Genomic DNA, 26,527 nt, shown 5'->3' with positions numbered 1-26,527 from the left:
CTCTTCTCTTCTCTTCTCTTCTCTTCTCTTCTCTTCTCTTCTCTTCTCTTCTCTTCTCTTCTCTTCTCTTCTCTTCTCTTCTCTTCTCTTCTCTTCTCTTCTCTTCTCTTCTCTTCTCTTCTCTTCTCTTCTCTTCTCTTCTCTTCTCTTCTCTTCTCTTCTCTTCTCTTCTCTTCTCTTCTCTTCTCTTCTCTTCTCTTCTCTTCTCTTCTCTTCTCTTCTCTTCTCTTCTCTTCTCTTCTCTTCTCTTCTCTTCTCTTCTCTTCTCTTCTCTTCTCTTCTCTTCTCTTCTCTTCTCTTCTCTTCTCTTCTCTTCTCTTCTCTTCTCTTCTCTTCTCTTCTCTTCTCTTCTCTTCTCTTCTCTTCTCTTCTCTTCTCTTCTCTTCTCTTCTCTTCTCTTCTCTTCTCTTCTCTTCTCTTCTCTTCTCTTCTCTTCTCTTCTCTTCTCTTCTCTTCTCTTCTCTTCTCTTCTCTTCTCTTCTCTTCTCTTCTCTTCTCTTCTCTTCTCTTCTCTTCTCTTCTCTTCTCTTCTCTTCTCTTCTCTTCTCTCTCTCTCTCTCTCATTACAAAATTCTTACCTTCTAAGTATTACTTCTAAGACGGAAGAGCAGCAAGGGCTCAGCAATTAGGGTTAACTGACTTGCTCAATATCACATAGCTAGGCAATATCTGAGCCAAATTTGAACCCCAGTCCTCCAACTTTAAGGCTGGCACTCTATCCAATGAACCACCTAGTTCCCCCAAAGCTATCCTTTCTACAATACAGTTACCATTATGACTGTCTTCTTGTCAACCTCAATTCTTAGTTCTAAGACATAGTGGCTAGAACACTTGAGTTGGAAAAACAGAATTTGAAATATTTACTAGATGTATGATTCTAAGCAAGCCACTTAACTTCTGTCTGCCTCAGTTTCCTCATTTCTAAAAGGGAGATAATATTAGCATCTTCCTCCCAGGACTGTTGTGAAGGTCAAACGAGAAAAGAGATGCAAAATCCTTTACAAAGAATTGCATCCTTCTTATGTTCAAAACTACTCTGGCCTTCAAAGATGGAATCAAGCAATGAATTATAGCTGAAATGAATACAAATACATTTCTGTTTCTCTAGATGAACTCTCCCCCCTGAACTGGATGGAAGGAATGCATCTGTGAGGTGTAATTATTTGGAGTCATCCATGTGCCCAAGCTTCTGCTGAAGACTAATTGTTTTGGCCTGGACGGCATTCACATCTGCTGGTTTGGGCCAGGAGAGGAGGGAGGATGTCAAGGGGAAAACTCTCTCTGACATTTTAACTTACAAAGATCACAGGCAGCAGAAAATTATACAGGGCATGTGACGACAAAAAGATGTGGGCCACTAGGAAGTATGAATAGGAAACAAGGCACTAAAATAGTGTTCCTGTGCTAAGAAATATGTTGGAGTAAGCCTGCCAATTCACAACAGAAATTTAGAGTAGAGTCATCTGGGCATTTTCCCATACAAGATTATGGTTTTTAGTCAATGTTTGTGTGTCTATGTGTTTGACTCAGTGTGTGATGATGGGGGGCTTGGCACGACAGACACCATTGTTTACATATATATGTTCAAGATAGAAACATACATGTTTTTAGTACAGACCTAGAGATTTCAGGAGGGAGAAATGGTATGAAAATGACATCTACCACTACAAAGACACCAAATCTGCAAATGATCATCTTAAAAACTCCCCATCTGATCACCTGTTGTATTCATCCATTCAGTGAATCCATTGATTCATCTATCTTATCATCTACATTTATCTATCTATCCATCCGTTTATCTGTCTCTCCATCCATCCATCCATCCATCCATCCATCCACCTACTTACTTATATACCCATTCATCTCTCACCCCATCTAATCATCTGTGGTATCATCTATCATATCCATCCATCTAATGAATCCATTGATTCATCTATTTTATTATATCATTTATCCCATCCATCCATTCATCCATCCATCTACTCATCTGTCTGTCTCTCCATCCATCTATCCATTCACTAACTTACTTATATACCCATTAATTTCTCTCCCTATTTAACCATCTGTGGTATTACCTATCATATCCACCCATCTAATGAACACATGGATTCATCTATCTTATGTATATCATTTATTCCTTCCATCCATCCATCCATCCATCCATCCATCCATCCATCCATCCATCCATCCTTCCATCACATCATCTATCTGCTTTATGAAAACAATAGTATTTTCAATCATTTTAGTTATGTCCAATTTTTCATGAACTCATTTGGAATTTTCTTAGCAAAGACACTAAAAGGGTTGGGCACTTCCTTTTCCAGTTCATTTTATAGATGAGGAAACTGAAGCAAAAAGGATTAAATGACTGTCCAGGATCACATAGTGTGTGAGATTGGATCTAAACTCTGGAAGATGAATCTTTCTGACTCTAGGTCTGGCGCTCAATCCACCGCGCCACGTAGCTGCCTGAAAAACAACATACACAGAAATAAGACTTTTATTTGTAAAATCAAGCCACTTGTGGGTTTACCTTGTGAGTCACAATCATTGGACTTGGGGCTGCTTCTCGCTCGTCGCTCGGTCTTCTTGATGCCGGGTCCCCCCCCGCCACCGCCTCCTCCGCCACCGCTGCTGCCTGCGTTGTGACCCTTGCCGTAGCCATTGTAGACGGTTGTGCAGTTGCTCAGGTGGCTTTTGTAGAGAGAGGAAGGGGGGCTGTTGAGACGGTTCTGGCGGTCGGTCTGGCGTTCCTTCAGTTTTTTGTGCTGGGGCTTGCTGTACTGGTCTTCTCTTGTAATGTAGCTGGACATTCCATATAGTGGTATGATTTCTGCAACAGAGGATTAAAAAGTCCATTGAAGTGGCCGTGGGAGCCTCTCTCGGTGGACAGGGTATTCTCCTTCCTCTCATTACCTTTATTGTACTTATTTCTACTCAAGTCAACCATTTATGAAGTGCCCACGAGGAGCAAAGACCAGGGTTTAAGAGCTGTTTTTGATTTAATAATATCTCTAAGTGCTGAATGCCTACGTCCGTGTTTTGCAGGAAACAGATAAGGAAGAGAACCGGCAGTGGTTAAGGACTTACTATGTGATATTAAATGCTATTCATACTAAATATGCTAAATATCTCACCGGACCATTACAACAACCCTGGGAGATAGGTGCTCTTATGTGGTCTCCCCTTTTATGGTTGAGAAAACTGAGGTATTTTAAGTGATTTTCTCAGGGTCATGCATCTTAGGATGGGTATGAGGCCAGATCTACACTCATATACCCAATGCTTTATCCATGGTTTTACCTCGCTGCCTTGCACACGGTAGGTGCTTCAATAAATATTGGCTAAAATAAGGTGAATTGAAGAAAATATGACCTAAATTTGGTGGAAATGGGAACATTTTTGACAAGCATTTAAAATATTATAGTTATTGTCTCTCTTTGATCTTAACTATGCTCTTAACCATTTTTTCTCTCTTCCTTCCTTTCTTTTTTCCTCCCCACCCCTGTCTCTCTCTTCCTTCCTTTCTTCCTTCCACTCTTACCTTCTATCTTAGAATCAATATTAAGTATTGGTTCTAAAGGCAGAAGAGCACTAGGCAATGGGGCTTAAGTGAATTGCCCAGGGGGACACAGCTGGGAAATATCTGAAGACAAATTTGAACCCCAGACATCCCGTTTTCCAGACCTGTCCCCATCCATGGAGCCACCTTACATGACTTTTTAGTTCCAGCAAAACTTAAGCACATAAATTAGCTTCAGATTTGATAAGAATCACAGTGCCCAGCTCTGCCTAGTCTTGTCAGTCACCCTGGACAGGAGCAGAGAAAAGAACCCAGGATGGAGCATCAGAGTCCATCTGGCTTAGGATCTCAGCACTGCCTGGGACCTTGGACAAGTCACCAAACCTCTGGACTACAGTTCTTCTCCTCCTTCATAAAAAGAACAGAAAGGAGGAGATTCCTGCTAAGTCTCTTCCTACTCTCAATCTCCTCCTAAGGTACCTGGATTTCCTGATAGATAGAATGGCCCCATCTACCCCTCATGGTTGATGGAGACAGAACAGGGGGAAATGGAAATGGCAATGATTATCACGACAGGGTCAGACTCCAAGAACTGTTGACTTGGAAGTGACCTCGGAGGCCAGAACTGTGTAAAGGCTGGAACCTGCAGGCTCTACTGGGAGTCTCTTGGTGGCCCCCGTGAGCGCTTAATGATGGGGAGGATGGACGGGACTCTTCCTTCGAGTCCATCCTATTTAATGGCACTTCACAGACATGGGAGAGAATATGCTCAGAGCGAAGGCCCTGCTGAAGAGGGTCAGCTTGCCATCTGGAGCGGATGCTGATTTGAAATGTTCAGTTCTTCTATTACACGTTTACCGAGAGTGAATGGAATTGTGAGAAGGCTACTGACCTCCAAATGTGGACTTTTTCAAATGACTTAGCACAAGAATGCATGAGGAAACTAGCAACTTGCCACAAGATCACAGACAAAATCCAGATGATTTCATTTTAAAATCTCAAACAAAAGGAGAGAAAATGAATCTCTAGATGCTAATTGGTACATATGAGATCTTATGGGCATGTAATTTGAAGAATAATAAGAACTAGTATTTATATTTTTATATATCATAAATAGATTTTATATATAAATATACATAAACTTCTATTTACAGTTTATATATAATATATACCCATAAATATATTTGATGTATAACTATACATACATTTATACATAAATGTATATTGTAAAAGGTAAATAAAGATTAATAATATAAATCCGCTACATATTATCTCAGTACCACTCAGACGTTTTGGTCTCAGAACCACCTTGCACTCTTAAAATAGCAAATTCAGTTCTGGTCCCAGATACTTCCTAGTGGAGTGGCCCTGGGCAAGTCACTTAACTCCCATTGCCTATCCTTTACTGCCCTTCTGCCTTGGAGCCAATACCCAGTATGGATTCTAAGATGGAACTCAAGGGCTTAAAAAAATAACAGACAAGACCTATTATCTCTCTAGTCCTCGGGGGAGGATGGACCAGGGGACCCTGAGATCCTTTCCAGCTCTAGGACCCTTTATAGGTACTTTGTCACATTTAAAGCGTTATCTGGATGTCAAATACTATCACTGTGGATGGGTGAGCAAATTACGAGACATTATTTGTGTGTGGCGCATAATAGGTGCTATATAAATGCTGACTCCCTGCCTTCCCCCTCTGATGAGACTCAGTGAGACAACGGAAGGAAACCTGGATTTACACATGGTGGAACTGGACTGCCTTGGCCCTAAGCGCCGTATGACTTTGGGAATGCCACTTACTACTCACAGACTCAGTTTCCTCATCTGTAAAAAGAGGAGGCGGGATGCCTTCCAGCTCTAGGACTATGACCCAATCAGGTTGCCACCATCCTTTTGTCTGATATTGTGGGAAATGCTTATTTCGTATTCCAGGCCAGAAATCTAGAAATATTCTTCTTGGAAACCTGTTTTAGAATGGTCTGACTCTGGCTCTCCTTTTCAAAATATCGGGGGAAGCGTTGCAAGGTCGGGGAACAGAAGGCAAAAGGATGGGAAACGACATGTACGAGGTAATAAGCTCCACTTTGGCATGTAATAGTAGATTCTGGCACCGTCAGCTACACCCCAAACTCCTGACAGCCTCTTAGACCCCAGCAGGCTGGATGTTTTTGATAGATGTGAACCACAAACATGGCAGTTTGCTAAAGTTGCATTTCTTTTTCCCTTTAGGGTAGTTAGAAAGGAAACAGGAGGCATCTCGATATTTAATATTTTAAGCTGTCATTAAGGAGGAAAGAAATGGAGCCAAGACGCTCCTTCTCTGGACCTTTACATGGCCATAACCGTCCTAATATGGCTGAGGACTCAAGCACCACCTGAGATGAAAGAATGCTACGGGGGACGGTCAATATCCCACCTGCCCCCCAAAACGTTGTAAAAGAAGCCAAGACCACTAGCCTCGGGCGCCATCTTGTTCATCCCGCTAATTTAAGAGATGAGTAAAGCTAGGTGCGGGGAGCTGCCAAGGTCTCGTAGGGAGGGAGCAGGAGATTTGGACTTGGTCCCCCCCAGAACCACTGCTCTAGGGTGAAGGGAAGCACAGAACCTTTCCTTCGGGTTTCCCAGCTCTGGGCATCATGCGTCCTCTAGTCATGGACGAGCCACTGTGACATGATTTTTACTTCCTGGCCATCCTGCTTTGGACCCTTGGGAGAGACCACGTGCTGGACAACGGGACCAATTCAGCTCTAAAACCTCGCCCTGAAGCCTGTGCTACGCTGACCACGGAGGCCGCTCTATCTGGGGGCCCCAACCACGATCTGCTTTATTTCCCAAACAATTTCCTACCCATCACATGGCTGCCACATGTCACTCTTCTCTGCTTTCCAGACCTGGATTATTCACAGTTCTCGAATCCTAATCAAATCAATCTTGCCTGTGCTACTGAAAAGGGTGTCAATCTGCTCCTCCATGGCTCCACTAACCATACACATAACGCTCCAGATTAAAATATGCCTCCCCAGCCACCATTCCCCTTTCTGGGCAGTCTCTCCCACGGTCTGCTTCTAGTGGGCAAGAAATAGCTCTGATTTTGTCTTTCCTAGCGCCTAATGAATAATTGTTTATTTGTTCCTTCATGATGTTGGGTGGCCAGAACAATCTCTGTACGAGTCTCATTTCGTAGTGAATCAGGATGAAAACTTGGTCTTTTGGCGAGGTGGCGTGGTGGTGAGGTGGATGGAGAGCCAGCCTTGGGTTCCAATCTGAACTCGGACATTTCCTAGCTGTGTGACCTCCACTACCTAGCCTTGACCACTCTTCTGCCTTGGAGCCAATACTCAGGATCGATGATCAGACAGAAGGTGAGGACTTAAAAGACAAACAAGCAAATTTAGGTCATTGGGACTCTGAAATGTGGCTGTGTAATATCATTTGCAAAAGAGAAACTAATGACGAGAAGATGAACTCATGAGCTGGTTTACGGTAAATAAGAGAGAAAACAGAACTCTTGGCAGAGCACAACAGTCCAAAGACCAAAACCTCCTCACCCCCCATTTACTTTTCTTTAAAGGAAGCCTGTTTGGGGTGGCCAAAGGCAAACAGTCTTGGGGATCAGCCCCGTCCCACTTACCCTGCTCTCCATAGAGTGTGGGGGGAAGATGATGCTGTGGGAAGAACCCAGGTGGCATATCTCCAGGTCCAGTGACAGGTGGATAGAACGCCGTGTGTGAGTTATGGATAAAATGAGGATGATGGGCGAGGTACGGAGGTAAGTGGTGGGTTGGAGAGATGGCCGAGGGGTAACTCGGGGGGTAACACTCGGGGGACTGGGGAGTGACCACCACTCGACGGACTCCTGTGTTGTCTTCGATCACCTACAGAGGAACGAGAAAGGGAAAATTGGTGAGCAAACGCTTTAAAAATGCCCCCTATCTTTTCTTTCACCATAGAAGATTTTCAGTGGATACTGACTCCAACAACTACTATTAAAGACAGCAATAAAAATAGCTAACATTTAAATAGCACTTATCTTAAAGGATGATCTCCCTTGCTCCTGGCAAGCTTGTGAGGTCAGTATTATTAGAACCTCCATGTTGCAGAAGAAGAGACTGACCACGGCCACAGAGTCAGGAAAAGTTTGAGGCGGAATGGTCTTTCTGATGCCAGACACATTGCCCTATCATGGCATTTTTAATGGAGAAACTAATAACCAGAAGAAGTACTGGTGAGCCAGTTTATCGTGAATAATAGAGAAAGCAGAAAATCTTGGCAGAGAACGATGGTCCTACCACTTGTCTTTTCACCACCCACTTATTTCTTTTTAAGCCATTTTCACAATCTGGTTTACACCTACTGGTGCTCTCCTAAAGGGCAGCAACAAACTCCTCAGGGCCAGATGCAAATGCCATTTATCAAGTCATCAAGCATTTATCTTGTCTCATCTTCCTAACCCTCCCATCCTTGAAACGGATGCTCTTGTTTCTTGGCTTCGTGGTTCTTCCAACTCTCATTCTGGGCCATTTCTTTCTCCGGCATCCTCCGGGGCTTCTGTACTTGGCCCTTCTTCCATCAATCTCCTCTCTCTAGATGGTCCATTCTGGCAGCTTCGACTCCCAGAACTAGGCAGGTGTTTTCCAAATTCCCACTTCCAATCTGGATCCCTAGTTTGACTCTGTGTGACTTTGGACTCGATATTTCCCACTAAAAATAATATTCTCTTCTAAATTGTTCTTCTGGGCTTGGGTTTGAGAGAGATCTTTTTCCAACGTTAATTTATCTTATGACACTTTTTCATATATATAATACCACACGATAGATACCAGCTCTTTTAATTTTGTTAAAAGCCTTCACCTTCTTTCTTAGAAGCAATACTGTAGATTGGTTCCAAGGCAGAAGAGTGGTAAGACTAGGCAATGGGGGTTAAGTGACTAGTCACACAGCTAGAAAGTATCTCAGGCCATATTTGAACCCAGGACCTCTAGTCTCTAGACTGCGCTCCTAAATCCACTAATCTATCTACCTGCCCCTGACCATTGTTTTACAAAAAGGAAGAGAAAAAGTTCTAAGCTCTTCAAATAGAGTTTTCCCTTTTTTACTTCTGTAAAATCTTCTTTCCAGTCCTCCTGATGGAACAGTCCCACTATAACCCCAGGGGGAAAAAATGAGATCAAGCGATAGGCAGGGCGGCTTCCCTGGTTTGAGCTCAAGAGAAATATTATCTGGGCACGATTTTGTAATGAGATGCCAACTCTACTTATCTTTTGCTCAGATCGGGCTCTAAAGTGACAGGCACTTGTAGCATTAAAACTTTCATCAGCAAAGAAAAAAAACCTTTTCATCTTCAAAATTTAATTAAGCAAAGGCTTAAAAGGCATCTTAGAATCACCCAGACAAGAATGGTTTCTAATTTTAAAATAAAAATAGATCTTTCATTCATCCAGGCATTAGAATACATGCTGATGGGTATTTGTAAGCTGTCTCTTTCTAGAACCTAGAACCCAGGGGTTCTGCTCAATGGGAGCACAGAGAAGGAGAAGGAACAGAGCAGCTATTAAGGCTGAAGAGTTCCATAAATTAAGTGATGGGAGCAGGTAGGAGGAAGACCAGGATTCCCTTCATCAAGGTGTTGCTGCTGTATAATATATACCAGACACAGATCAGAAGATTTATCAAAGAGGTGAGGACCAGCCTGCAGCCCTTGGGAGGCATCAAATAGGGTCAATCGTGGCACAGGAAATAGGAAAACTAAGAGAAAGGGCTGTGCCAGGGAGGAGGCTGGAAAAAACCTCTGCAACCCACATTTCCCATAAGCTGTGAGCCTGGCAGAGAGAAAAGGGCAGGGGATGGAGGGCCAGATCTTTATGTCCCCTTGCTGCAGGAAAAAGGCTCTTCTAGCCTCTGGCATCTTTGTCACTGATGGAGAGGTAAACACTGGAGTGATTTAAAGCATCACAGATTTAAAGCTGGCAGGGGTCTAGTTTACTGATGAAGAAACTCAGGCTCAGAGAAAGAGAAAATGACAAGCTCAAGGTCCTACTGGCTGTGATGGAGCCAGAAGAATGATGGAGGCACAGTGAAAAACAGATCCTAGTATCTGGAGTCTGAGGACCTCAGAGCCAATCCGCCTTCTAATGTTTATGACTTCTGTGACTTTAGTCAATTCAAGATGTGGCCCAATGTTCTTACTCTGCAGGTGAAAAAACTGAGGCTCAAAGTTCTTCGTGGGTAAACTTTGTCCCCGTTTGAAATTCTGTAACTTACTCGAGGAATTCTTTGTATTTAATTTAATGCTAAGAGTTATACAGTAGCTCAGGAAGAAAGTATTAAATGTTCTGGCTGGATATCTATGAGACCAACCACTGACCAGGCGAAGATTTCTACGTGGGTCCTTTAAAAGACATTAAATATTAAAAAAGGATTTTGGTTGCTAACTTTATTGTTTACATTGCCTAGTTTTCATCTTGTCTCCCTCTCCCACCTCCCTGCCACTCTGCAAGAATGTAATTCCTTATAAAAAGGAATTAAAGGGGGAAAAAAAAGACATAAAAATAGCTAAATCAATCAATGCATTAAAAAAACAATCTGGTGTCTTGTGGAATATTCATGCCTAAGACAAAGGAGGCCAGGGAGGTGGTTTCACTCTCCCTTCTTGTCTTTCTAATGCTACAAGCCGCCATTTTAATAAGTTTTGTGGCTGTAGCCCTTTCATGGTCCACTGCCGAAGCCACAGAGTCCCTTGTTCTCCTGCCTCTGCTGCCTTTACTCTGTATCAGTTCAGAGAAACCCTTCTAGGCTTCTCGGCATCCATCACGTCCTTCATTCTTAGGCACGATATTATTCCATGAGATCATAATTTGTTTAGCCTCTCTAGAAGGATTTTTTAATGACTGAAATGCCCTGACACATGGCTTTTAGCAAATATTTCAGAAATGGCACAGTAAGTCTCTCAATATCACGCCTTTCGGGACAGTCATGTCAGCAGCTACTTGACACGATGGGTTGAGTTTGGGACTTTTTCTTTTAAGTTCAAATAATACCTCAGAGCAGTAAGTCACTTAATCTTTCTCCCCTCCCATTCTTTAAACAATAATCTCACTGACTGGTCGGGACTAGGTTTCTTTTTATTAATTGTATCCCTACCCCGTAGCAAGTCTCTGGCACTTAATAAATGTCAATTAGATTGGATTGGACCTCAATTTCCTCATCTGGGAATTGGGAAGAATAATGGCACCCACAGAACAGGGAGGATCAAATGATATCACATGGGTAAAGTGAGATATAAATGCAATCTATCAAGAATGGATACTTAATTATTAATCATCATTAATTGATTATTAATTATTGATTAGGTGTAGTTGCAAGGCACGATGACCAAGCCTCGATCGGCCTGAGAGGTGAGTGCAGCAGGAAGGCTCTCAACTCTAGGACTTAAAACTCCTCCTGCACTGAGGCAGGATCATGCTTGGGATCCTGTCTCAGCCTCTTCAAAGAGACAGACCTTGGAATGGCCCTGAGCTGGAGGACAGATGGGACCGCTGAAAAGTCTCCAACCTGAGGCTCTGAGGTGGTTCTGGAGGCAGCAGAGGCCGGGATCTGATTTTATGCGTTAGCACTATTGGGATCCTAATTGGCCCCAATATTTAATTAATTCCAGTAGAGCACAAGAGAAATCCCAAGATCAGCTGGAAGATCCCCAGATAGTAAATTTACAGATTTTCATGAGTAAAAATGCCTGAATGGTCAACGATCGCCTCTTCCTGCAGGAGCTGATGAGCAGGGGAGATTTGATCATGGAACCAAATGGGGGAGAGGAAGGAAGAAAGGAGGGCTGACAGGATGGTAAGTCTAGGGCCAGAGGGGTCTCTGGGCCATCTAGATCCACTTTCTCATCAAGGTCCAAAAGGATGAAATTAAATTCCTGAGGTCACACAGGGAGCAGGCAACAAAGCCAGGAGTGAAAGCCTTGACAAACATCACTTAAATATATCTATTTTAATTTAAATTTTCAACCTAAAGCCAGAGCAAATAAAATCTCTAAGACAAACACTTCAGTTCAAACATTTTCCTCGTCCAATACTGACGTCAATGGGCTTTCATTCAGAACTCTGTATTCATCTATCAACGAGCCTTTATTAAGTATCTTTAATGTACCCGGTCCTGGGTTAGGCATGGTGAATACAAATAATTAATCTCAGAAAAAGGACTTCGAGGAGAAGTTTCTTGGTGACGTGAGGAGGGCACAAAAGGAAGCAAAGGAGGAAATGAGGGACCATTTTCAAGCCTACCCGACGAGCTGACATGAGGGATGGAGGGCAGCTGTGTGAGCTTTCCTACAGTTAGGACATAAGGAAATGGGCTTATTTCAGAGGAGGGGGATTGAGGCCAGACAGCAGAATTTCCTGCCTGACGCAGACTGGAATGTGCTCCGTTTCACCAAAGACTAAGAACGGGACGGCCCAAAGTAGGTGGATGGCCCAGATGAGTTGTCCAGATTCCTCTTGGCCCAACGCTTACACGAATGGGAAACTCGAGGGAGTTTTGTCATGGCTACAAGACAATGATGGTCTACTTAGAAAAGACACTCTCAAGCCACTTTTATTCAATCACCTCCCAAATGAAGCCAAAGCTTCAAGACAAAGAGATGTGAAGGAGGTGTAGCTGGAAGCCTGGGCTGCCATCTTTAACCACCTCCCCAGAGGTTCTCTGAAGCTTATATTCCCTTCTGAGTCTCAGCCTCCTACCATAAACATCTAATTGACTTTTTTGGGGTGCACGAGGAAAAGAAAGTCCAAGAGACCATAGGATTGGTTAAGTCCTAAAGGGCCCCACTTTGGTCTCTTTTCCAATTCAGTTGGGATGCTTATTGTCTTCTGATCTCTTTTCAAGGAGGATGCGAAATGTAGGGCTGAAGGCATCTCTGGGCAACAATTATAAAATTAAGCACAGAAAGATACAACTGGGACAGCTCAGACAGCTGCCCTCATGTCAGAGGCCCTAATATGCTAAAAGATGGTCACTAATTTCCTCCCTTGCTTGCTTCCCAACCCCTCAGGCAACAGAGAAACAGAGAGGACAGCAAGTCAAGAAAACAGAATTAAAGAGCGGGTTGTGCAGAATTTTGTCTAAATCATGCTGGAACCTATAGATGACAATCCTGATTCTGCCCCTTGGTGTCTGTGGGACCTTGAATAAATCGCTTTGTGAGCTGAAGATTCAATTTCTTCATCTGTAAAATAGTGGAGTGGAACTCAATAACCTCTAAGGCCCCTTTTAGCTCTGAATCTATGGTCTTACTACGAGTTTGGAGATGGCAATAAATTGGGGGGGGGGGGGATGCTGGTGGGGTCTGAACACACCCAGAAGTGAGAGTGGGAAAGGGAAGTATCCATCCCTCAATAAATACTTATGAAGTGGAAATGAAATTCATAGTTTCTTATATATAAAATCTTTTCCCCTCCTGTTCTATGATGTACAAGGAAATGACCGTTTAATGTTTAAAAATAAATAAAAAGATGGCCCTTTGTGAAAGGGTGAGATCTGGGGCCATTAACAAGAACTCTGGAAATTTCCCCCAAAAGCGACCTAGCCCCTGCTTTTCCTTAGGTGAAATTCTTGACCCAGCTCATTATCCATTAGCTGTTCCAATATCTACAAATGGTTGAGTTCCTTGAGACGTTTATCTAACAGCAGCCTTTAATTTAATTGGAAGTTGAGCTATTGGCTTTAGTAGGAATTTTCCTGAATGAAACATGTTATCCATCCCCATAAAACAACCACAGACACACACAGAAAATAATCTTACGACTCTTCATTAGCGGATGATAGCAATTCAAGTAAGAGAATGTCTCGTGTGGATGGCATGAATCTTTTCTCTCTCCTTTCAATGTGGAATGTTTTCCCAACTCTCTGTCGAGAAAGCTTCTTGTGACTTCAATGAAGCCCTTGTCTCTGTTGACCCAATGGGGCATAGTCGACCCCCTGCAAGCCTTTCCCCATCTCATCCCTGGGATGCCAAAAGTGGTAGAGTAGACAGTGTGTCTCAGGGAAAACCAAACACTTTGCCCTGCGGGTCAAATCTGACCCCACACACTTACTGGCTGTGTCACCCTGGGCAAGTCACTGAATTTGTTTGCCTCAATTTCCTCAACAATCAAATGGGGATAATAAGAGCACCTGCCTTGGAGGGTTGTTGTAGAGATCAAATGAAAAAATATTTGTGAAATATTTATCGACACAGTGCCTGGCACATTGTGGGCATTTAATAAATGCTTGTTCTCTTCTCAAAGGTGGAATGGAATACCACTGCTTTGATTCAAGTTTGTAGTTATAGAAAGTCAGCCCTGGAGGCAAACCCTTAGGGCTCGGTGGGCATGATGCAGCAAGACACAGAAAGGAGGGGGGAAACACTTTCAGGGCAAACTATGCACAATATTTTCTCCCAGAGACATTAACCTTTTGCCTAAATCTGAGATAAACACAGTACTCAGGAGTTCAGTCAAATCCAAATTTAATTTTTTTTGCTTTGTCTGATTCATGGACCATCTCTATGTCTTTACCCCTCTTTGACCAAAAGAAACTCGACAGGAGTCTGTCTCTAGGAATAATAAGATATTATATTTATTTGTCTTCACAGCAACCCCTTGAGTTAGTTGCTATTATTATCTCTATTTTACAGATTGGGAAAGAGAACGAATCGCCCAGGGTCACACAGGTAGTGTGTGAAATAGATTTACTTAGGGGAAATGTTCTCATCCTCTCAGTACATTCCACTTAGATACATGGGAGCCTGGCCATATAAATATATATATATCCTAAAGCAAAACAAATACTTGTAGGCAAGAGAGGCGCCGCTGTGCCACAGCTTAATTTGTCCACCATAAACTCTGCAACTGTTTTTCACAATCGAGTTGTCTGCCAAAGAGAGGAAGAGTTTCCCACATGGTGGAAAATCCACGGGATGTTTTTCCAAGTTTTCTTTGCTCATTTTGGGCTCAACATATAGTTTTTCCTATAACTGCAGAAAGATCCATTGCCAATGACTATGCTAGAATGGAAAAAATGTAATTCCGAGCATCTGCTTAAGGACATCTTAAATATAAATCATTAGTCGAAGTGGGGAAAGTGTTTCCACAGATCTGCAGGAAACTGATGATAGAGCACAAATGGAGATGGACCATCGTCTGGGGGAAACGGGAGGAAAACTCCCGGCTACCTGACAATGATGATAGGTGATTACTGGGAAGGATGTGCTGGGAAGGCCACAGAACTTAGCCCACTGGCATCTTCCTGTGTTTTCCAAATGGTCAAACTGTCCCCAAAATGGTGGTCTTGGTTGTTGATCTGGAAAGTGTGTTTTCTTTCTATCTCCGTTCATATTACACATACATAATCAATCAATTCATTATTCGTTGTCATTAATTCATATAAGTATATATAATTATTATACTGATAGTATTTAGTAATTATTATTATTGATGTAATTCTGATATTGTTGACAGTATTTATTATTAATAAAGAAGACAGTAATACATCCAGAAAAGCATTTGTTACTCTTAGGAGTGATGACAATATTCAGATGGGGCTGAAAAGACTGATAATACTCATTCTACCGTCCATTCCAACCATATCCATGTGAAACCTGAACTTTCACTCCTGCTGAAGATACTAAGGAAAAAGCCCTGATAAATTCACAGTTAGACTGAAGCTTGCTCTGTATGAAAGAAATTCCATCCTTCACCTTCTCAAATCCAGCCAATATCATGGGCTGGCAGCAATCGTGTGGCCATTGAAGTAATGGAAGGCAATGAGGCTGGTGGAGGGCCTTGAGGCCATGCCACTAGAGGATCAGTGGAGGGAAGTGGGAATGTTTAGACTGGAGAAGAGGAGACCACAAAGAGACATAATAGCTGTCTTCAAGTATTTGAAGGTCCACATGTGGAAAAGATATTAGATTTGTTTTGCTTGGCCTCAGAGGGCAGGTCTAGGAGCAAAGGGGAGATGTTTCAGACAGGAAGATTTAGGTTTTAGGAAAGGAAAGATTTTCTAAAAAATCAGAGCTATTTGAATGGGTTGTCAGGTGGAGCTGGTTCCCCTATATTAAAGGATTTCAGAGGGAAGGAAAGAAAGAAAAAAAGAGATTCAAAAAAGAGGGAGGGAGGGAGGGAAGGAAGGAAGGAAGGAAGGAAGGAAGGAAGGAAGGAAGGAAGGAAGGAAGGAAGGAAGGAAACATTTTATTAAGAACTTACTATGTGCCAGGCACATCTTATCTCATGTTTTCCACAATGATCTTTGGGAGGTAGGTACTATAATCACATTCATTCTACACTGGGGCAAATAGAAACAGGCAGAGGACAAGTGACTTGGCCATGATTGCATGGCTAGTAAGTTTCTGAGGCCAGATTTTAACTCAGATCTTCCTGATTCTAGGCTCAGAACTCTATCCACTGAGCATCCTTCCATTAATCATGTATTAGACTAGATGACTTCTAAGGTTTCTTGCGTTTCTGAGATTCTGTAAATAATTAGAATATCTCTTCAATGGTTCCCTGCCCCTCTTCCCACTTTTGCTTGGGTTTTATGTTATTCCCTTTTCACACAGATCTAGCCTAGGAGTCATATTTTGAAATGTTTTTGTTCTTTTTGTTGTTTGAAAAGATGTGGAGGGAGTTTGCCATTCAAATGACTTGAGAGATCCATGACAGTGTTCTTCTTGCCTACCAAAGGGCCCAAACTCGACTTCTGTTAAGGCATCCATTAAATCTCTTTGGGATGGAGAGGAAAGGCAACACCTCAAATTTGGTTTCTTCTGGTTCTCAATGCTTCCTCTGGGATGTGGTTGGTACAGAAGATCCTTTTTAGAGTTGATCTGTTAAGTTCTAAGGTCTGCCTCTGCTTTCTTTTGACTCAATGCTTTCTTTGACTTGGTGGACGTATAACTAACTCTACCAAGATGCTTTACTCTTATTCTAGAGAATGTCCTGGTTGGATAACATGATTCTAAGTGATTTTGAGGAATGCCTTTCAGTCACCATCTCTCTTCCATTCTGGTACCTAAAATACTCTTCTTTTTTAGACACCTGTCTAAAATAGCTTGCTTCCCTCATCTCTATCTACAATTGTCCACTGAAAAAGTGCTTTTGTATTCATGATCCATTTCATTCTTCATTCACTGGGGTTGTATTAGGGGAGTTTTTGGTTGATTGGCAACACTTGGATTTTCAAAAGAAATTGTTCAGAATGAAATGGTTTCTAAGGTCCCTTCCAATTCTAGGATTCTATCTTATATTCTATTGATTTTGTTTGCTTTACCTCTGATGGGAGGATAAAGTCAAGAAGTAACAGAAACACATGAAGCTTCTCTTCATCTCTTGGAAAACCTTCAAATTGAGACTTTTTGGCAAAGTCTCAGGAACATGAGCTATTTCTTATGCAACAGTTCATCACTTTGTAGAGTGCCTTCTCAATACGGCTATTATTATATTCTTGGCTAGTCCAATCTGTGTTTTGTATGTAGGTGGAGATAATGATGAGCAAATATTTGTGGGATTGAGAGGTAGCATGCCATGGCAATGGCTTCAAGAGTCTGAAAGACCCTTGGTCCAAATGCTACCTCGACACACTGATTGCACGAATGGTCTGCAGCTTGGGAGGTCCTTTGAAAGGTTTTCTTGGCAAAGATCCTAGAATAGATTGCTATTTCCTTCTCCAATTCATTTTACAGAAGAGGAAACTGAGGCAAACAGGGGTAAGTGACTTGACCAGGATCACACAGCTATTGTCTGAGGCTGGATTTGAACTCAGGGAGATGAATCTTCCTGACTCTGGGCCCAATGCTCTACCTGCTTTCATAAATCATTTATCTATCTATCTATCTATCTATCTATCTATCTATCTATCTATCTATCTATCTATCTATCTATCTACCTACCTTAACTGATGTCTGTCATCTTTCTCTCCATCTGTGTATCCATCCATCCATTTATCCCCAGCCCTAACCTCTTTCCTGAATTTTATCCTTTCATCACCAATTTTCCTTTAAAGATCTCAAACTCAACACGTCCAAAACAGAATTTAACCTCTCCCAAGACCTCTCCTCTCCTCAACTTTCCCATATTGTCAAGAACCCCCACATCCTTCTAGTCAGTCACCTGTGCTTACAAACTTTCTATCATCCTCTGCTCCAATCTCCCACTCCATATATAAAATCTGTTGAATAATCTTGTCATTCATCTCCCTTGTTCATCCCCGTCTCTCTTCTTACACTGCCACCTCTCTGGTACAGGTTCTCACAACCCATTGCAATAGCTTTCTGATTTTCAGGTCTTTCTGCCTCCGGGCTCTTCCCCACTCCAATCCATCCTCCACTTGGCTGCCAAGTGATTTTCCTAAATCACTCTGAATTACCCACGTGGCTGAGCCCCTCTTAAATGGATAATAAGGGTCAGAAGAAGTAGGACCCAATTGGAGGCTTTTCTGACTCAAACTCTGGCCCTTAATCTACCATGTCACACACTCCTTCTAGTTGTTCACAATGAGTTAACCAACAATTTACTTCATCTGCCAAAACAGACAGGAATGCCAATAACTGGAGTGTGCAAAAAAGGAGGAAATAAGAGATAAGTCCGAGCACCACACATCAGAGGAGGGAAGGGAAGATTTCTGTGGTTGTTGTTGGACTAATGCATGTTTACTTTTAGAGAATTAGAAATTTCCTTTGATTGATGCCCCAAATCCAGCAACTCTCCAATGTAGACTATTTTGTTCTCAACAACACAGCAAATAGAAAACAGAACTGATTTTTAGAACTCTTTGAAAACAGAAGTCAGCTGCACAGTAGTCTATTTAGCAGGCCTCAGGCACAATGTCATTAAGGATGTAGCTTCCTTTGTACTTTCTACAAAGGGATCTTTTGCCCTTGTTCTCACTCTCTCTTCTCTTGACCACTTGTCTCCAAGTTTAGGAAGGATTTCAAAATTTAAAGAAATGCCCCAACTATCTATTTTTCTCTTTCAGTGAATTTTCTTCAGTATTGGCTGTGGATTTTTCTGTTCGCCTAAGTTGTCAAATAATATTACCAATTATCAAAACAGATCATGTCTGCTCACAGAAAATATTTTATAGCTTATTCTAGATCTCTGATAGGAAAGATATCTGGTGATGGCTTGGGGAACACACAGAGGCAAGCTGACCACTTCACAGAAGATGCACTGAGGGCTCAAGGCCATTGCAGAATTTGCTCAAGGTCAGAGAAGTAGTGTTAAGAGTCCAGCTCTAAGAGACCTCATAATGGTGTACAAACAATAGAAAATCATTTCTTCCCACCAACAGGCCTGCAACTTTACTTAATCTCCCTTCCCCAAGGAGAACTCTAAATTAGATTAACCAGGGCTATTGAAAATCCTGCATTGTACAGTGGTGATGGACACAGTCAGGTGTTCCCAGAGCTCTAGAGCAAATATTCTGAGTCACAGAAGGGGATGGGTAGGGGGCACAGAGCAGAAACCCCCCAAATGAGCTGAGAAGCCACTATGGAGCTCTAGCGGCTATGTGTCAACCTGATGGATGTGAGATCTTCTTAAAGATCCCACACTGCTGCCATGACAACAAGTGGATCATTGGGTCCTTCTCAATGGGATGAATAAAAGGGACAGAAAGGATGCAGGTTCAAATCCCAGCTCTGCTCCTAACTATCTATGTAACCTCAAATAAATGAGTTCATTTCTATGGATGGGCACTGGTTTCCTAATCTATAAAAGGAGGGATTGAATGAGATGGCTTCTGAGAATTCTTTGCAGCTCACCTCTAATGCTAATATATACCCTTCCTTAAAGTTGTGCACTCCTTTTGTGGATTATTCTTTTTGACTATAAGTGTATTTGCTCCTAATTGTTTACAAGTTGTCTCTTCTATTAAACCATCATTTCCTCGAGGGTAGAAACTGGATTTTTATTTGGCTTTTTTCTTACCTTTCTTCCTAACGTTTAGTGAATGTCTGCTGACCTACTACGAGTGAACTCAGTCTTTCTAGCCTTGGATCTGCTGCAAAATATCTTCCTAGATGCCCCCAATATTTAAATACAGACTCAGAATGAACCTGAGGAAGGAAAAGTTAGGGGTGGAGTTGTACGTGTGTGTCTATGTGTGTATGTTCATGAGGATGACCACCATCTGATGTTTTTGACCTCCTCACTATAAAGCCTTTTCAGTCACCCTTCTTGGATCTCTTCCTACATCTCTGACCACTCATCAATTTCTTTTGCCAGATCTCCACCCGAGTCATATCCACTAAACGTGGGTACCCCCCTCTCCCCAAAGTCCGGTCTTGGACTCTTCTCTCCTATATTTTCTTACTTGGATCTCATCACCTCTTATGAGGTCAACAGTTTATACCAATTAGTTTGGAGATCAGATGCCGTTTCAGGAAGGACTAGACTCCTGCCTCAGTGGTAGTGATAAAGAACGGTCTTCTCCTGACTTCTCCCTTTCTGCTATCTTAGCATCTACATCAATGGGTCAGTCTACAAGCTTCCCTATGTAGGTGACTCCCAGATCGATTTACTGAGCCCTCTCTCCTGAGCTCTAATCTCTCACCACAAATTGCCCATTGGGTATTTTGAACTGGATGCCCCACTGGCAAACTTAAACCTTAAACTGTACAAGAGAATTCATTTTCTCCTCCCAAACCCTCTCCTCACCACCATTCTTCTAGTCATTTCCTTCTACTCCATTCCTCTTTCTAGTTCATACTCCATATTCAATCAGTTGTTTAATCTTAACATTTCTTTCTTATGACATCTCTCATGTACATTCCCTATTCTCCACCAATAAAGCCATTTTAGGGAGGCCCCCATTACCTTCCTAGGTGATCCCCCTGCCTGAAGTACCCCCCAATCCAATCCCTCCTTCACTGACTGTGATTAGTAGGACCACATCCTATATTCAGAACAGTCTGGACCCACAATAAAATTCTTTTGTTTTTACAACTTTTCCCAACCAACTTTCCACTCTTATCATCATTGGCTTCCCTTAATACTCATAATCAACCATCTTGCTCTGCTCTTATTTTCTATATTCTGATTTTTATAGCTTGTATCTCCCATTTGAACGTGCGATCGTTGAATCCAGTGAATTATTTTTGCTTTTCTTTGTATTCTAAATTGTCCAGTGCCTGGCAAAATAAGTAATTAATAAGAACTTGTAAGGTGACTGATTGATGTAGATGCTAAGATGGTAGAGGGGAGAGAGAAAGAGAAGGGAGAAGCCAGGGGAAGATTCTCTATCACTACCACTCAGGTATTTTGTAGATCCCTTGTCCTGAAGCAACTCGTAGGAAAGCTTTGGTGGTACAGAAGTCTTGAGGCACGTAATTCAGTGGAAAGGACACTGGATTTAGAATCCAAGGAACTTGGCTTGAATTCTGGTTCTGGTTCAAATCCCCCTCCTGCCACCTACTATCTGTGAGAGCCAGAATAAGACACATGCTCTTTGGGCCTCAGTTTCCCCATCTGTAAAATAAGGCTGTTGGACTAGATGACCTCTAAGGTCATTTCTTAAGACCTTATGTCTATGGCAATCATAAAACTCTATACCACTAATGGATTCCTTTAAGCCTAAAACTATGAGATGAAGAAGGGTCGAGTCAGATGAAGGATGAATTTTACCTGTGATATGTATCCTGGGGGCACATGGATGGGGGGAATGGATCCGTTGGGTGACATCATGGGAACTTCAGCAGGTCCTAGGAAAAAAAAAAAAAGAAAAAGAAGGTATGAATATTATACTTCTCCAAAGCATCTTATTTCCAAACTAATCAGTACATTGTTTTCAATGGACTGTCCAAAGGGAAGACATCTGATCACCATCTGTTTTTGTTTCTTTACATCAAGGCATTTGACTTGGCCTTCTCACTGTGAGGCCTTTTCAGTCATCCTTCTTGCTCTTGGTTTAAAAATCAAAGAATTGCATGAATTCTCCAGCTTTTCACCTCAGGAAAAAAAAAAAAAAAAGCTAAGATCAATGAACATCAGATCCAATTTCAAAATTCCTTCAGCCTCAGGTCTGATACAGACTTTGGAACATTGCAACTGGATTTTCTGTGTCCTTTTCACTAGATAGGTGAGTTTGTTTTTTTTTTTTTCCAGGGGAAGGGAGGGAAGGAGATCTTTAAATTAGTTAGCAGGTTTCTAGAAAGCTAAGCCAACTTGGCAGTGATTTTGTTTTCTCTTCCGGAAACTTGACTCTGGCCATATGAATTAAGTCTTGAGTATCCTGTATAATAAAATTCAGTAAAATTCATTAATTTGAAATGGAAGCAACGTGAAAGGGAAAAAAGCATTCAATTCCCTGGGTTTGGGTTGTCCAGCATTTTAATTAGAGAACAGGATACCCAAGTCATTTAAAAAAAAAGGGCAGAGGCTGTGAGAAATGGAGATTGTTTTCAAATAGGAAATACTTTTAGATAATTCCATAGCAACCACAGATGGCTTTGCTACCTATTTTGAAACTCTTTTAACTATTTCCAACTAATGCCCTACAAATTAATACAAAAAGTATGGTTTGAAGTGACATAAAAGACATTTAGAAAGATATATGTGACTGAAAAGTCATATGTATGGCCATGTAGAAAGAAAGATGGTAACTAGGTCAGCTCCCCAGTCCACTGGACATAGCGAAAACAAGGAAACCGCAGGAAGGCCTCCAGCCCAATGGATGGAGAAAGGCTTGGGCAAGAACTTCACAGAATGAGTAGCCATGGAGAGTTTGTGATCTTCCCACACTAAGAAAATCAGACTCATCCCACATGGTTTTTAATCCATCTTTAATCTAAAAATGGCAACATAGACAGTCACTCAGAAGGATCACAATGATGGGCTGTCACCTATCGCTAACAACGTCCTGAAAAAAATATCATCACAAACAGGATCGCATGGAAAAGAAGGTAGCCTGGCCGTAGAACGAAAGTGAAGGATAACCAGTGGACACAACAATCTGCTGTGCTGGATTTCATACAATTTTAAATCTTAAAATAACCAATAGAAGGTCTCCTTGATATTAGGGTGGATATTCCATGAAGGGTCTATAGAAGAACAAGGGAAGAACCACCTGGGATGAGAAGACATGGCACGGCTAGGTAGAGATCTGCTTTAGTGCTTGGAGTTCTCAGCTCACTGAGAACAAAAGACTTACAACAGAGATATACAACAAAAGGTGCGAGGTAGGTCACACAAACAGGATGAAATAAAGCATTGCTCACAGCAACCAGTTAGCCGAGGAAAGGGTCCATGAAATTCCCAACTACAGACCACTAGCTAGTGTACACTCTTCAGGATGAATGACCATACAGTCCATGTGTAGGAACTTGGAAGATGGCCATCGAGTTTTATCCCACTCCAGTTTTCTACTGCGCAGGTCATCTTGCAAATGCCAATCACAGCTCCTAAGACTTTCCAGTTTTTGCTTTGTACTCCTGGCTCAGCACTGTCTGTGCTGTTTCTCTGATTTATTTTCCTCTAGTCTTGGAGTGAAAACCCCTTGGTTGCTGTCACCAGTAATGAGGTGGGAGGGCATGCAGGGGGCACGAGACTCTCTCACTGGCAAAAGAGAGCCATGAACACATGCTCCATGGCGTGGAACTTCCATGGACATAAATGGTTATGGAAAAATATATTTTAAAGAATCGAACTGATTTGCTTGAGGTAATGAATGACAAAGACAGCCTTCTAACCCAAGACATATAGTCTGTTTCCACCTCACAAGGCTCTCTAGAATTTTGCAAGCTTCTGATTTTCACTGAAGGAAGATTTTAGAATTTATTACATTGAGGAACAATAGGAAAAAGTGGGAAGGGTAAAGTAATCCCCACTCTGCCAAGCTAGACTTAAAAGAGCCCTTTCAGACTATCCTCTGCCAATCACTTAAAAAGAAGAACCAAACTTTGCAGTAGGAGGATATCAAAGCCTCCATCCCAGTAGATACTGTGAGCAGAAATGCTATCCTTTCAATAAAGGATTGCTTTTTAATCACCAAAACTTACACCTCATAAGCAGACTCTTAACCTCCCGTGTGACCCTTAAAACTGCTAAAGTCATTTGTGGAAAAGAGTTTGAAGAATGTGGGACAAGTGAATGATTTACAAGTAGAAAATGTTGTTTTTCCCCCCCACCAAGATTTCAAGAGTAGCCAAATGGCTTTAACACACTTTTCTTCCCCTCTCCCCCAAGGCCCCAACTTCTACTCCCATCATTGTCATCAACATTCTTCCAAATAACCTTGCATATTATAGAGAGAGCATTTCCAAAGCTGAACAGGTCCCTCCAGGGAGCAGGGAGGTCTCCCCTAGGAAATAAAGAGTTCCAACTTACCTCTCCCCATTCATTAGTTGGAAACAGAAGCCAGAGAGAATCCTATTAGCAATGCTGGAATGAGAGGAATTCCAGGGCCAGCCCCCACCCCTTCCCTTCTCCCATCTCCTGGAGCTCCCAAATCAATAGGTGGATTTCACAATAGGCCCAGAGAGTGTCTCCGAAAACCTGGATGGGAATCTGGCAGCCATCAAAAGGGTGAGCTAGCTTCTGCTGAAGGCCAGGGCCAGGCTGGAATGGGACCCAAGCACAGAGACCCTAGAGATGAGGGGGCTCATCATGCCATGGCTTAGCAGATGGAAAAATCTATGGCATCTCCTGGAAGACGAGTCACACGGTTTCTCTTTCTTTTGGACAATATGCTCATCTAGAAAAGGCCAGGAAGCACTGATTACTGAATTCAAGATGAGAGAGACAGAGACAGACAGACAAAGAAACAGACACAGAAAGACAGAGGAAGAGAGAGGCAGACAGAGAAAGAGACAGAAAGACAGAGAGACAAGAGAGACAGAAAGAGTGAGAGTGAGAAAGAGAGACAGAAAGACAGAGGCAGAGAGACAGAAAGACAAAGAAACAGACACAGAAAGAGGAAGACAGAGAAAGAGACAGAAAGACAGATAGAGACAAGAGACAGAAAGACAGAAACAGAAAGACAGAGAGACGAAGACAGAAAGAAAGAGACAGACAGAAAGACAGCAAGAGAAACAGAGAGGCAGGAATTCTTGGTAAATTGAGATGTCACCCATCACACAAGCACATAAACGCAGACTCCAAACAATGCTAATGAGGAAATCACAGAACCAAGGATTCTAGATCAAGAAATGGAAAGACCTGGTTCAACATTCATCTAATTCAATACCCTCATATTTTGGGAAACTGAGGCACAGAGAAGTTAAAGGACATGTCAACACACATGTAGTTAAGAATCACCAAATCCATAATTTTGAGGAAAATGGTGTTATTCCCAAGAGTCAAGTATATCCAACTTCATGAGAGAAATCCTGATAGAAAAATCTCCCTGGTGAAAAGTTTGAAGGGGTGAATTCAAACATGCACAAATTTCTTCTATAACTTTAATGAGATAGAAGTAAAAGCAAGTCCTACAGGTCATAAGCCTTTCATTTTCTTTTCTTTAAGAAAAAACAACAACATTCCTAACTGAATTATGCAAATTCCTAAATGAGCTTCCCACATCTTCAAAGTCCACTTTAGTTCATGGACTCCCTCATGCTAGCATCCCATGACACACAGCTTTATTGTTCCCGTTTAGGAGAGGGGGATCTAAATACAGGCAAAATGGACCACACACAAGTTCATGGCACAATTCCGAAAGTCAGTCAGTCCCTGTGAGGGTTTTTGGTCCTAGCCGCCTCACTCCAGTGGGCCTGCCCAGCTGCCAGAGAGGTCACAAAATTTAAACAACTCTACTTCAGAAGAGAACAGAAATTACATGAAAATCTCTCCCTGGAGGTCTTCAAGCACAGGCTGGATGGCCAGTTGTCCAGGATATCAGGGAGGGCATGGATGTCCCAACTCTGACTCTATGAAAAGAATTCCACCCTCCTTCCCCACCCATACCGAGGTCAATATAAGCATTTATTTAGTGCCAACTGTGTGCCAGTCATGCATTACAAATATTATCTCATTCGATCCAATAACCCTGAGAGAAAAGTGCTCTTATTATTTTCATTTTACACTTGAGGGAGTCTGAAAGAGGTTGAGGGTCTTAAAGATAGTATCTGAGGCTGGATTTGAATTCAGGACTTTTTGACTGTAGGAAGAGCTCTCTGTGCACTTAGTTGTCCAGCAAGAAATTATAGATAGGTTTTAGGAAGTTAGCTGGAAAGAAAGCATACCTTTCAAATAAAAAAACCAAAACCAAAAGCATTTCTTAAACCATCTTTGAAAATAAGTGCCAGGGGAAGGACTAAACTATTATCAGCAAACAAGGTTCTAAGAGAATCCCAAGGGACTCCAGATTAAACAAACAAACAAACAAACAAACAAACAAACAAACAAGCAAAAACAACAACAACAAAAAAAAAACACCCAGCTATTCACAGCCAAAGAAGGAACTGCTGGAATGTGATTGCAGACCAAGGCCCATCATTCTTCACTGTATTTCCTTAAGGAGTTTTTTATTGTATATGTGTATATGTATATGTATATGTATCTCCAGTAACAACATGGAGAATATGGAAATATGCATTGCATAAAAGTACTGACATAACCCATATCAAATTATGTACTGCCTCAGGGGAGGGAGGATCACAAAACTTCAAAAAAAACCACAATTATTAGAAATAGTTTCTACTGTAATTGAAAAAATATAAATATAAGTTTAAAAATTTTTGACTAAAATTTTTAATTTAAAAATTCTAATTTAAATTTTTTAAAATTAATTTCATTTTTCATATATAGTGGCACCTTTTTTTAATTAAAATTTAATTTTTTAATTTTTTTTTTAAAAAAGGTACCACTATAAGTAGTTAGTCCCACAAATCTTCTGAATTAAAAAAAAGATTATTTTCCTTTGGCTATTCTGATTTAGCCAAAAGGGAATCAGGAAGTACTTGTATTTGCCATGGACAGAGTCCCCAAGGGACAAGGGGTAGGCATGAATAGGTTTTAACCAGAGAGAATA

At 41.7% G+C, this 26,527-nt stretch overlaps 1 protein-coding gene across 1 annotated transcript in view; it reads right to left on the bottom strand.

Annotated features, from left to right (window-relative positions):
- Nucleotides 1-26,527, bottom strand: part of FNDC3B (fibronectin type III domain containing 3B) — a 355,299-nt gene that overhangs the window by 130,480 nt on the left and 198,292 nt on the right. Inside the window, exons 4-6 of the mRNA XM_044669554.1 lie at nt 21,184-21,260; nt 7,155-7,398; nt 2,534-2,833 (exon numbers count right to left, since the gene is read on the bottom strand). Of these exons, the coding sequence (XP_044525489.1) occupies nt 2,534-2,833; nt 7,155-7,398; nt 21,184-21,260 (621 nt within the window). The remainder of the gene's footprint in view (nt 1-2,533; nt 2,834-7,154; nt 7,399-21,183; nt 21,261-26,527) is intronic.

The sequence above is a fragment of the Gracilinanus agilis genome, chromosome 3, assembly GCF_016433145.1.
Source record: "Gracilinanus agilis isolate LMUSP501 chromosome 3, AgileGrace, whole genome shotgun sequence".
NCBI classification, from domain to species: Eukaryota; Metazoa; Chordata; class Mammalia; order Didelphimorphia; family Didelphidae; genus Gracilinanus; species Gracilinanus agilis.
Note: the sequence above shows the minus strand (reverse complement) of the source record. Positions and strands in the feature narration are given on the sequence as shown.